Consider the following 13,242-nt stretch of genomic DNA (forward strand, 5'->3'; position numbering starts at 1 on the left):
CCAGTGTGGGACTGTGCCCTCTGTAGTCTGCATATGCCTGGTGTCTTCAGCTGGAGCTGTAGCAGGCACATGCTGGGGTTCCCAGGGCACTTCATGGGAGTCTGGAGCTGAGGGAGACAGGGGCCAGGGGGTCCCAAGGTATTCCATAAAGCAGAGGGTTCCTGGCAGAACAGCTGGGGAAGGGGGTGCAGGCTAGTGAGTCCCGGGATGTTCTGCATAGTGGAAGCCCTGGTGGGATGGCTGGAACTTATGTGGGTATAGGCCGGGGGTCCCAAGGTGCTTCACATGTGGTAGAGGGCCTGGTGGGATACCTGAAGTGGGCACAGACTTGGGGTGGGCAGCGGGTGTCCTGGCAGGTTGTGTAGAGCTGAAGCAGGTGTGGGCCTGGAGTGTCCCAAGGTGCTCTGCACCCATGCTGTGTGGGCAAGACAGCTGGAGCTATAGTAGGCACCATCCAGGGTTTCCCAGTGTGTGCTGCACTGGGTCCACCTTGGTGGGACAGCTGGAGCTTGCGTGGACTCAGATGGGAGGGCTGCCTCAAGGAAATGCCTGGGGCTGATGAAAGCTAGGGAACTGAGGTTCACTGAGGTGTCAGGCCGGCTAGAATGGCCAGACCGTGCTCCTGTCTGTGCTGTCAAGGTGGAGGGCGTCCATCAACAGTGGTCATCACCAGCACCTCCCTACCAGGCAAACATTCCAGCAACTACCCCCACGCCTGGCAAATGCACTCGGTTTAGGTCACCCACAGTCTAGTTGCCGTTTTAAACTACAGCTTCTTCCCATGCCCCAAGGGCAGACACATCTGCACACAGGCCCCACAGTGCCATCCCATCCTGTGCACATGCAGCAGCCCCGGTGGGTTCCCATCCTCACTGTCTCTCCACCTCTCCTATCCCTCTCTGCATGGTCCCTCTGCTGGGGTGGAGACTGCCCTCAGTTCTTAGGGGAGAGTCACTACAGGTGCAAATGTGGGTTTGGTATGTCTGTGGTGGAGGAGAGTTCAGGTTCTTCCAATGTCACCATCTTAGACCCTCTCTTTGTCTTACCTTGTCCTTGTGAGATAACAGTAATTACATGTATACCATGAATACTGGGCCCTTATTGGTTCACCTATGGTAGATCTCCTCTCTTCTCTGGAATCCTTTTTTTTTTTAAGATTTTATTTATTTATTTGTCAGAAAGAGAACACAGGCAGGCAGAGTAGCAGGCAGAAAGGGAAGCAGGATCCCTGCTGAGCCCAATGCAGGACTCATCCCAGGACCCTGGGATCATGACCTGAGCCAAAGGCAGATGCTTAACCAACTGAGCCACCCAGGTGTTCCTTTTCTCTGGAATCCTTAAGTCCTTATTTTTGGTGTAGTCATATGTGCTGACTTTTCAGATTATGGGCTGTGGTTTGGGGATTTTAAGAAGCCCTTTCTCAAGCTTAGGTGGCAAAGACATTCTATGCTAGTTTTATAAACCTGACACAGGTTTTCCATGTCTAGAGTTAAATTTGTTTTACAGCCTTACCAATGGATCTAGGTGTGGCTTTCTCCATCTAGTTCACCACTTCAAAACTAGTCCACTCATCTTACTCTCGTATGTGGTGCCATTTTGATCCTAGATCGTTTGTCCATAAGGTGGACCTGTGTCTGAGGTCTGTTCTCTGCGTCTATTTGAGTTATCTAATCACAATAGCTTTGTAGTGTGTTTTATGTCTAGTCTATTAGTTAGCTATAACAAAGTACCACAGACTGAGTGGCTTGCCAGAGCTTCATTGTCTCGAAGTCTGGAGGCCAGGCGACTGCAGCTGGGTGTCAGCACAGGGTTGTGGGGAAGATGGTAGCATGTCTGTCTCCTAGCTCCCAGTGGTTGCTGGCCACCGCTGGCAATCCTTCACTTGCTGTGCTCCCCGTGTGCATGACTGTGTCCACATTTCCTCTTCTCATAAGGACACAAGTGATACTGTATTAAGGGCCCACCCTAACCTCATCTTAAGTAATTATGTCTGCAGCGGCCCACTTCCCAAATACAGTCACACTGCATGGTACTCGGGGCTAGGCCTTCCACATTCGGATTTGGGAGGGATGGAACTCAACCCATTACGGAGGTCAAGCCTGCCCTCCTTGCCCCCTGTTTTGTCCCCTCTTTTTAAGATCGACTTATCTGTTTGTAAACCTTTATTCTTGTTGAAATTTTTAGAACAGTTCATAAGGTTCCTTTTAGAAATCAAGCTGAGGGGAGCCTGGGTGGTTGAGTTGGTTGAGCATCTGACTTGATTTTGGCTCAGGTCGTGATTTCAGGGTCACGGGGATCAAGTCACATGCTTGGCAGGGAGTCTGCTTCGGATTCTCTCTCTCTCCCTCTGCCCCTCCCCCACTGGCACACACACACTTTTGCTCGCTCTCTCTAAAATAAAAGTTTTGGGGTTTTTTTTTTTAAGATTTTATTTATTTTGACTGACAGAAATCACAGGGAGGCAGAGAGGCAGAGAGAGAGGAAAGGAAGCAGGCTCCCTGCTGAGCAGAGAGCCCGATGCGGGGCTCGATCCTCGGACCCCAGGATCATGACATGAGCCGAAGGCAGAGGCTTTAACCCACTGAGCCACCCAGGTGCCCCTAAAATAAAAGTTTTAATAAAAATTAAAAATAAACAGGCGCCTGGGTGGCTCAGTAGGTTAAAGCCTCTGCCTTTGGCTCAGTTCATGATCCCAGGGTCCTGGGATCGACCCTCCATCGGGCTCCCTGCTCAGCAGGGAGCCTGCTTCTCCCCCACCTGCCTCTCTGCCTGCTTGTGATCTCTGTCTGTCAAATAAATAATCTTTTTTTTTTTTTAATTAAAAATAAAAACCCAGCTGGACCAAGCTGGGATCAGGCCCCAGACAGGGGCAATATGAGCAGCAGGGAAAGGCCAGACAGGAGCAGAGGCTGGGATCCGGGTGGGAGGTCCCAGGCTAAATTTATTAAAACAAAACACAAATGGATTTCCTAAATGGGGGTTACATTGGATTTATAGGTTAACTTGAGAAAAAGTTTACCTCTGTAGCATATAAAGTCATTCCATCCAAGAGAATGGGGTGGATCTTCATTTAGTCAAATAATTCCTTTTTCTCTTTTTTGTCCTTTTTACTGGGTAAGAGTCTTACATTTCTCCAGGTGAGTTCCTGTGTAGTAGTCCTTCTTGCTCATGTGACCAGTGCCTTATTTTGGCTTCATCATCTGGTTAGGTATTACTGGTATAGAAAAGAGCTTGTGTGTTTGCAGGCCTGATCTTCTGTTAGCTGCCTTGCACACCACTGGGGCTGACAATTCCTCACTTGATCCTCCTGCCTTTAGGTATAATTGATCACATCATTGGAAAATAGAGTTTAATCTCTTTACCCTCAATTTTTTGTTCCTTAGCGCATTGGCCAGGCTTTCTAAGACTACATTACACAGTGGCAGAAACAGTGAGCAAACTTGTGGTCCTGCTCTTAAAAGAATTGCATCTAAGTTTCTCCATTTGCTGTGTGCTTGCTCCATGTTTGCTATGTGATCCTCAACGAGTTCAGGAACATAACTTCTGTTTCTTGTTTGCTTAGAAATTTTATCATGAATGAGTGTTGAATTTATTAAATGCTTTTTTTCCCCTATATTGCATCTATTTTGTTGTTGTTTTTAAGATTTTATTTATTTATTTGAGACAAAGAGCACAAGCAGGGGGAATGGCCGAGGGAGAGGGAAGCAGACTCCTACTGAGCAGGGAGCCCGATGCAGGGCTGGATTGCAAGACCCTGGAATCATGACCCAAGCCGAAGGCAGATGCTTAACTGCCTGAGCCACCCAGATGCCCCACTGTATCTACTTTGATAATCATATTCTTTTTTTCTTTTTCCTTATATTTGTATTGCAGTTTATATTGATTAACATTCCTGGAATCCTACTTGATTACGACATATTTAAATATACTCTTGATGCTATTAGCTAATATTTTATAGAATATATTAGTTTATATTTGAGATGGACTTCTAGTTACCTTTCCTCTTACTAACCTTATTTGCCTTCAGAATCAAGGGTGGGCTGGCACTGTGAGCTTTCATGCTGTCTCAAAGCTCTCTTTCTGTGGAGTAATTCAAACAAGGTAGCAAGGGTTTAGTCTCAAAAAGTTTGGAGAACCCACCGATGTTATAGGATTCACTGGGGTCTGAGGCTTTGGGAGCAGGGGGTCTTTGATGAGCATTTCTGGTTATTAAATACTCACTGACCTACTTGTGCATTCTCTCTCTTCTCAGGAGAATTTGGTGTATTTTTCCCAAAATGCATCTTGTTTAGGTTCTCAAATGTTTTAGCTCATGGTTGTTGATAATGTTCTTTTACAATATTTTTAAAACTCTTTCATGCAAGGTTTCCTTACTTGCATTTTGTTATCTTTATTCTTGCCGGAAGTGTGTCTTCTCTAGTAATCAAGAGAACCACCTTTTTTCCCTAATACCCTGCACTGTTGATCCATGTCTTCTGTTGATTTCCAGCATTCCTTTTATTATATTCTTTCTGATTTTGGGGGGTTTTCTTTTTTTTTAAGATTTTATTTATTCATTTGATAGAGATATAGTGAGAGAAAGAACACAAGCAGGGGGAGTGGGAGAGGGAGAAGAAGGCTCCCTGCTGAGCCAGAAGCCCAAAGCAGGACTCCATCCCAGGACCCCGGGATCATGACCTGAGCCGAAGGCAGATGCTCAGCCACTGAGCCACCCAGGAGAGCCTTCTTTGGGTTTTCTTTCTAGTTCCTTTTTGGCTGTTGAAATGCATGCTTAGCTCATCTGTGTTAGCTTCCCCCCTAAAAATAAAAAATGTCATTTGGGTTGGGGCACCTGGGTGGCTCAGTGGGTTGGGCCGCTGCCTTCGGCTCAGGTCATGATCTCAGGGTCCTGGGATTGAGTCCTGCATCGGCTCTCTGCTCGGCAGGGAGCCTGCTTCCCTCTCTTTCTCTCTCTGCCTGCCTCTCCATCTACTTGTGATTTCTCTCTGTCAAATAAATAAATAAAATCTTTAAAAAAAAAAAAATGTCATTTGGGGATGCCTGGCAGACTCAGTAGAACATGTGACTCCTGATCTCAGGGTCATGCCAGGGGGAAGAGTTTACTTAAAAAATAAAAATAAATAACAGAAATGCTACTTAAAGTTAAAAATTACCTACAGATGCTAATTTAGATGTCGTCCTCAAATTCTAACAAAAATATCATCTAAGAAGCACATTTTTCACATCTTCGCATCTCTAAAATCTAGGTACACCTCACAGTCAATGCCTGACATGTTCCAGGTAACAGGTTTTTCTTTCTTAGTGGTGTAGAAAGTTAAAACACACCTTACGTGCGTCTTCAGTACCATACAGTATTGCATAGCGTTTTCATTAGCTTTTACTTCTGAGTATTTCATAATCCTTCCTTTGGTTTATGTTTTTAGCTCAGTAGCTTTAGTGATATGCCATTTAGTTTTGTTAACAAGATACGAGTTGTTTTTAGTCATTCTTTCGTTGTTAATGTCTAATTGTATCACGTTACTGTCCAAGAATATGTTTTCTTGGGAATTTATTAGGACTTCCTTCTGTCTTTAGCCTTTCTGTACCCTTTTTCTTTTAAAAGAGTCTCTTGTAGTCACATAGGAACATGGTGCTTTTTGCCCTGCCTGGTCCCTCAGTACCTGCAGGGCTTAAAACCTGGATTCAGAAGTCACATTGTCGCAAGTGTGAACGTGCTGCCCCAGCATGTGCGCCAGTCTCCCCACCCGGCGTTTTCTCTGACCCTCCCTTTGCCTAGAGAAGGGGGGCTAGCGACCCCGTGGCCCCTGCCACGGCTGGAGAACTCACATGTGCGCTGGGCATGTGTGAACAGCTCAGTGACGCTGTCAGATCCCACTCTGAAGTTCCTTTTTGAAAAGGAACTCAGAGGGGCATCTGGGTGCTCAGTGGGTTAAGCCTCTGCCTTCGGCTCAGGTCATGATCCCAGGGTCCTGGGATTGAGCCCTGTGTCGGGCACTCTGCTCAGCAGGGAGCCTGCTTCCCCCATCCCCCGCCTGTCTCTCTGCCTACTTATGATTTCTACCTCTCTGTGTCAAATAAATAAAATCTTTAAAAAAAAAAAGGGCGCCTGGGTGGCTCAGTGGGTTAAGCCGCTGCCTTCGGCTCAGGTCATGATCTGAGGGTCCTGGGATCGAGTCCCGCATCAGTCTCTCTGCTCAGAAGGGAGCCTGCTTCCCTCTCTCTCTCTCTGCCTGCCTCTCCATCTACTTGTGATTTCTCTCTGTCAAATAAATAAATAAAATCTTTAAAAAAAAAAAAAAAAAGGAACATGGACCTTTCATAGAGGAGAGCTCACTACTTCCTTCTGCTCCTTTCTTTCTGTTGATAAAACTGGGCACTTAACCCAGTTTGTCTTCCAGGGCTGTGGGGAAGAGCAGCAACTAATGAAATACTCCTAAAAGTGCTATGAAAGTACAGGGTGAAATCACACCTGCTCATAATCCTGAGCACGTAAGGTGGTGAGGGAGTGGCAGAGTGTGACCCCTTTTCCTTACCTTGGCAGAGTGCAGAGAGCTGTTTACAGCAGAAGGATGAAGCCATCACATCTTTCGAAGAAAAAAACAACCAAGTTATGTCCAGCATGAAACAGATGGAAGAAAGGTAATCAGTCCCCCTGATAGATATTCCCTAGAAGGTAGGGATATTCTCTGGACCTGGAACCTCTCTCAGAAGTACAGACAGCTTGGGGTGATGGTCCTTTGGGATCCTAGTCTTGCTGAAAGGGGCTGATTCCCAGCGCTAAGTGTGTATTCCCGTAATAAATTTTGGGTTCCTGTATCATATTGTAGGTGGGATCATACCAATACAGTGAGGTCCTTATCACAGTCACATTTCCACATCAGTCAGTAGTGAATCACAAGAGTCTGAAAACAGACTCACATGAATATGGCAACTGATTTTCTTAAAAAGGTGCAAAGGCAGTTCAGCAGAGCAAGGAAAGTCTTTTTAATAAATGATGTTGGAACAGTCAGACATTCATAAGCAAAAAAATATGAATCTCATTCTATACCTCATGCCTTATACAAAAATTAACTGGAAATGCATCATAGGTCTAAATGGAAAACTTAAAATTTCGAACTTTTAGAAGAAAATGTCGGAGAAAATGTTTGTGGCCTTGGGTTAGTCAAAGAGATCTTAGACATGACATGAAAGCCTAGGGTCCATGGGAGAAAATTTTGATAAATTGGACTTTATCAAAATGTGAAACCTTTGTTCTGTGAAAGACACGGTTAAGAGAATAAAAAGACCTATTACAGTTTGGGAGAAAACTTTTGCAGATGACATATCTGACAAAGTACTTGTATCCAGAAGGTATAAAGAGCTCTCAGAACTCAACAAACAATCCAGTTTAAAAGTGGACAAAAGGCTTGAACAGACACCTCCCCAAAAAGGACATACGGATGGCAAACCACCACACAAAAACGTTCAGTATTCCCCTCCAGGGGACGTGCGTGTTACAGTCACGGTGGGTGCTGCTGTGCACCTATTAGAACAGCTAAGTATCTCTTCAGCGACAACACTGAATGCCGATGGGACTCCAGAGTGACCAGAACACCCCTGCAGTACCGACGGGACTACCAAATGGTACAGCCACCCGGGAGAACAGTCTCTTAAAGCTAGACATCCCCTTACCAGAGGACCCCACAGCCCCTCTCCTGGGTGTGTGCCCGAGATGAGTGAAGGCTGATGTTCACACAGAGGTTTAGATCAGGTCTGTTCATTGAATTACTAAAACTGGAAGCGAATTGGATGTCTTTCATCGCTGAAGGAAGAACAACCTGGCACCATATACCATGGAGTAGAACTCAGCCATCCAAAGGAATGAGCCACCAACACAAACCTGGAGTGACCTCAGAGACCGTGCTGAGCGAAAGAAGCCAGGCTCAAGAGGTTTTATGAGGCATAATTCCATTTCTAGGACGTTCTTGAACAGACAAAGCCATGGTATCAGAGAGTATCACAGTGGTTGCCAGGGTTTAGGGGTGACTCCAGAGGGCAGCACTAGGGAGCTTTCCTGCTAATGGCGCTGTTGGCGCCGTTGTCCCCAGATCGCTCCTGACCACTGCGGTGGTTACACGAGTCTCTCCGTGCGCTAAAAACTTGGAACAGTTTTACTGTGTGTGTATTTCAAACCCCAGCCACAAGAATGTGTGCTGTCCTCAGCCTCGAGGGTAGCTCCTTTCTCACGCAGACCTGGTTCTTGGGGTGCAGGTTACAGCTCTCAGAGAGGGCGCGTCGCGGGGCGGAGGAGCGGAGCCACAAGCTGCAGCAGGAGCTGGGCGGCCGGACGTGCACGCTGCAGCAGCAGCTCTCCCAGCTGCATGAGCAGTGGTAGGTGGGGCCGGGCCTGGGGGAGCGGAGGGGGCAGCTCACTTTTGGGCACAGGCCTAGTCCCTCCTGAGCTTACCCCTACAGAGGCTGGAATCAGGGGGTGTATCAGGCCCCGTGAAGAGAAATGCCTGTGTCCCTCTTTTTTAAGTGAGAGTGCTGGTTCAGGGGGTTCGGGAACGTCCCAGGGCCACTCAGCTGGTGAGAGGAGTGCGGGAGCTTTCTCCTGCCCCCACTCCCGGCCCTCCAGTGGGAGCCGCCCCTACGTTGGAAAAAGTAGAAGACATTTTGCAGTCTTTCCCCTCAGGTCTCCACCTTGGTAGAGGATCCCCCTGCTGTGGTACTAGTGTTTTGAGACCCTTCTCCTTTGTCTGCTCACGTGCTATCGAGTGCATGCCCACTGCTCCCCCTGATGGGGTCCTGGTCTTCCCTCTGGAGGGGCAGGTGGCCCTGCCGGAGAGGGTGTGTGGGTTCCCTGCTCCCGTGACAGGTTTAGGTGCATGTGTGGCACTTCTGATTCCTGTCAATGCCCCATTTCCCGGGCAGAGAACTGGGTTGGACATTGTGCATTTTCCACACACCTCTCCCACTAAGACTAACTCGAGTTCATTTTGGGAAAACAGCTCGAGTCTAGAGAAAGAGTTGAAATCAGAAAAAGAACAGAGACAGGCTCTTCAGCGAGAATTACAGCAGGAGAAAGACACTTCTTCTCTACTCCGAGCAGAACTACAGCAAGTGGAAGGATTAAAAAAGGTAAGGCAGCTGTCGGGAGAGGGAAAGAGCTGCTGGCGTCTCCAGGAGCCCCGGGCCACATGGAGGCCCCTCAGCACAGCCAAAGCCACCCTGTGGGCCTCTGCTTGAGGCAGGTGGTGTGTGCACACTAGCCACTCAGGGAGCAGTGCAATGGGGAGAATAAAACAGGGAGACACCCCGCAGTGGCGGCAGTGGCCCGGGAACCATGCCAGGGAGACGGAGTCGAGGGACCAGCTCTCCAGCTGTGCGGAGAGGCGAGCAAGGGACGGCTCAGGCAGACTGCAGGAAGCATGAGGGTCTGTCACGGTGAAGGAGCAAAGAGCAGGGCTGTGAGGCTGAGTCGTGGCAGACACAGGAGGAAGGCATTGGGAGCTGCCGCCGCGGGTGGGCAGACTGATTGCGGACCCCCGAAGACATGCAGAGGGATTTGGATCTGCTCCGGAACTCAGAAGGAAGCTGGCGGAGCCGGTTCATTTTAGGACAGTCCACCAGCTCCTGGGGGTTGGGGGGGCTCACAAGAGGGGAGCAGTAAGCACGAGCGCTTTCCGAGTGCCAGTCCACACCTTCCCTCAGAGTGGCTTGGCCACTCTGCCCAGGGTCGGGTATCCTGGTTCCCCAGAGCCATCCAGTCCTGGTCCTGGGCCACCCCTGGGAAGCCAAGTAAACCAAAAGCCTACCTCTACCCTAGACGAGACCCGAGTCTCGTCTCTCCCTGGAGTCACCTCAGTCCTCTGGGGAAGGCGAGGCTTGGAACCAGTGGCAAAGCTTCAGAGAGTGCAAGGGGGTTGGGGACCCAGAGTGGCATCTTGGTCTGCTCACAGAACTAGGCCTCCCGGGGAACCCAGGCAGGCTGCAAGGTCTCCCCTGAAGGCAGGAGGTGCCCACAGTGCTGGTGGGAGCCAGCTAAGGCCTGGGCTGCCCCGGGTGTGTCTGGCCTCCGCAACTTCTCCCGGTAGGACCGGCACGCCATCCACACACCTGTGGAGGCTCCTTGGAGATTACATTGTGTTGAACATGGTGGTGGGTACTGCTGTGTGGTCTGAATGGGTGCACAAAGAGCCTTTGATCCCACATGATTAGACGTGTGGGAACATGTCTAATAGCCCCTCCCGGGGGAGCCCAGTGGCCCAGGGGTGGAGACCACTGGGGAGGGGAGACATTCCTCAAGAGCTCTCAGTCTATGAGAGGGGAGGAAAAATGGAGGGCAGAAGAGGACTTCTAGAAAGCTCTGCATCTTGCCTTCTTTATTCCACTTCAAAATTCCACTTTGGTCAACAAATTGAATTGTACACACACTCCCCACCCCGCCTCCGCCCTGAAGTACGCACGAGAAACGACACATGTGACATGGTCAGGGTGCCCTTGTGCTCCTGTGTCTCCAGGCTCTGGGGCAGAAGGCTTAGGGGGCAGTTGGGAGAGATGGCGCCCACCACTCAGGCCTAAGCCCTGTTGCTACCCGTCATCCGCCCTGAACCCCAAATCACTGTCCTGGGTCTTTGTCAGGGCCCTTGCCAGATTGTGTTCTCAAGGGTCATTGGCCCCAGATTACAGTGTTTATCAGCATGCGAGCTTCACTTCCCACACACGCACCTGGTCTCAGTGCATGAGCTCCCACATCCTGGCCTTCATCAGCCTCGTTCATTCATTCTCAAGAAGTTTCAACCAGTCCTTTCCAAAACGTTTATTCAAATGAGCCTTCACTGTGCAGGTGTCCCCCACTTCTGCATAAGGCTCTTCTGTGTGTGTTCTGAAGCTGTTCTCTGTTTACACAGCCTTTTAATAGCAACTCAGATGGGCAGGGGTTTCGTCGTCCTGTGCAGGTGACTGCTTTGCACGTAGCTGTTCTCCTGTCCCATGTCACTGTCCCTTCTGCAGGTGCCCATTCTGGAGAAACATGCTAGGGAGAAGTAATCCATGAAATAACCCTGGCTTGAATGAGATTAACACAACAAAAACTGCTTTTTGCTCTTGAAAAACATTCTGACCTGCTTGTTGCTGCAATTACATGAGTGTGTCAGGCCTCTGGTTGGTTGATTTTAGGAGCTGCGGGATCTCCAGGACGAGAAGGTGGAGTTGCAGAAGGTTTGCGAGGAGCAGGAACAAGCCCTCCAGGAAATGGGCCTGCACCTCAGCCAGTAAGAAGCCCGCCCCCCTCCCCTGCCACCTGCATCATGACCACGGGACCTGGCCCCTGGCCAGAATCACATCAGCCTGCGCAAACCAAGTTCTGCTGTTCCGGGGTAGTGGGGGGTTGTGGTCAGGCAGGAGGCTGGCCAAGTGTTCAAGGGCCACCCCCCGGGAAGTGAGGCCTTGGAGACACAGTGCCAGTTGAACTAATGAATTAGGAAGTCCCTTCTAGTGAGCCTTCCTGTTCACTAGATCAGCCTCTAGGACCTAGGCGAGTCGGGGGGACGGCAGCAGGGTGCTCGCTGAGCCCACAGTCAGACGAGGGGGCTTCCACCTGCTGTAGTGGAAGTAGTCACCACCTCCCTTTCTGGATATTTGTGCCCACCAGCATCTGTCTGTCTGTCCTGCTGGGTGCTGCTGAAGGAGTAGAGACCTCGGTCCTTGTCTCTACTTTGACCTGATCGCCCTCCCCGGGGTTCCCGTCCTGCCAGGTTGCTCTGGCCAGTCCGATAGGTCACACTGCAGATTGTAGAATTTGCTCATTTGTTTGATGCTTGGGTTTTCAGAGCCACTGGAGAGCTTTATTCTCCTTAGGAGTCAGGAGTCCTAGTTGCAGAGGGACAGAGATCCAACTCAGACTGTCTCAAGGCAAAAAAAGCTATCGGGACTCAGTCTCTCCCTCCTCCTCTGCCGTCTTGTCTGCTGCTCCCTCACTGGTGGCTGGCCCCTAGCAGAGTCTGTTCTGGCTTCTGCCCCAAACACAGTGACTGGAGAGATGGGGGTCCCATGGGGCCTGTGACCAGAAGATTCGGGTGCCAGACACAGGGACCAACAGAGAAGTGGCTAGAAACACAATGCAGCAGCATGCATATCAGTCAGACTGGGCTGGGCTTGTGTTGAGGACTGTGACGTGGGCGGGGATCCCCAACGAGCTTTCTTGGTGCGTCCTCCCTGCCTCCTGCTCTCTTCTCTCCATCTTGCAAGCCAACACCAGGTGACAGAAGGACAGGGCTCTCCTCAGATCCCTCCACCAGCTAGACGCAGCTGCCCAGTTTCTCTCTCTGGGCAGCATCCAGATCCTTCCCAGGTTTTCTTCTCCAGGTACCTGCCTGCACATTCAGGCTGCCATCTCGACCTGGGGTCCTCCAGTGTCTCCCCCCGGGCAGCTTCTAGTCCTGTCAGGCCGCAGGCCTGTCTCTGAGCTGCTTGGGGTGGACCAAAGGCCCCCATGCTCAGTTTCCCAGTCCTCACCTGGAAATCTTATCTGTGTCTCAGACCCCTGCCACTTTGACCCTTCGGTTGATCCAGTGATAGTTTAGGCTGACATCACCCAGACTGCAAATACATAAAGTTTTCATTTTCTCTGGTTTAATTCCGCCAGTGTAGACCATGCTCGGGCCTGTGTTCTAGGTGGACAAGTAAGGAATTGTTCTTCCCCTAACAAGAATGGAGCAAGAACAAGTGAGCCTGTCGTCAAAGCAGGACTGTTCTAGAAGGAGCACACAGTCCAGAAGGGGTGGGGGGAGCCCTGCAGATTCAGGTGCCTGCTGTAGGGGAGCCCCCCGCGGCCCCTTTGGGCACATGTCCCACACAGAATGGTGGCCCAGAGAAGCCAGGAACCTGATTTTTAGGAAATTACTCCTAATATTTAAAGATTTTATTTACCTATTTGACAGCAAGAAGGAAACACAAGCAGAGGGATCGGCAGAGGGAGAGGGAGAAGCAGACTCTCCACGGAGCAGGGAGCCTGCCACGGGGCTCCATCCCAGGACCTCGGGATCACAACCTAAGCCGAAGGCACACACCTAACAAAGCCACCCAGGCATCCCTTCCAATTTTTAAATGGTTGTAACTACTTCAAAGTCTTTTTAAACCTTGCAGGCTCAACAGTCTGTCTTGGGACCCTGTTTGGTCCACAGGCTCCACCTCAGAGCACAGCAGACGTGAGCCAACATGATGAGGTGACTCTGGGATGGTAAAAGGCAGAAAGCATGT

The 13,242-nt window shown here is 49.9% G+C and overlaps 1 protein-coding gene across 4 annotated transcripts in view; it reads left to right on the forward strand.

Annotated features, from left to right (window-relative positions):
• Positions 1-13,242, forward strand: part of RUFY1 (RUN and FYVE domain containing 1) — a 67,417-nt gene that overhangs the window by 47,425 nt on the left and 6,750 nt on the right. For all 4 annotated transcript variants that reach the window (XM_059175891.1, XM_059175889.1, XM_059175890.1 and 1 more), the window contains 4 exons: positions 6,542-6,639; positions 8,251-8,370; positions 8,991-9,120; positions 11,161-11,255. In XM_059175891.1, coding sequence (XP_059031874.1) covers positions 6,542-6,639; positions 8,251-8,370; positions 8,991-9,120; positions 11,161-11,255 — 443 coding nt within the window. The remainder of the gene's footprint in view (positions 1-6,541; positions 6,640-8,250; positions 8,371-8,990; positions 9,121-11,160; positions 11,256-13,242) is intronic.

Source organism: Mustela lutreola, chromosome 5, assembly GCF_030435805.1.
Source record: "Mustela lutreola isolate mMusLut2 chromosome 5, mMusLut2.pri, whole genome shotgun sequence".
In the NCBI taxonomy this organism is placed as follows: Eukaryota; Metazoa; Chordata; class Mammalia; order Carnivora; family Mustelidae; genus Mustela; species Mustela lutreola.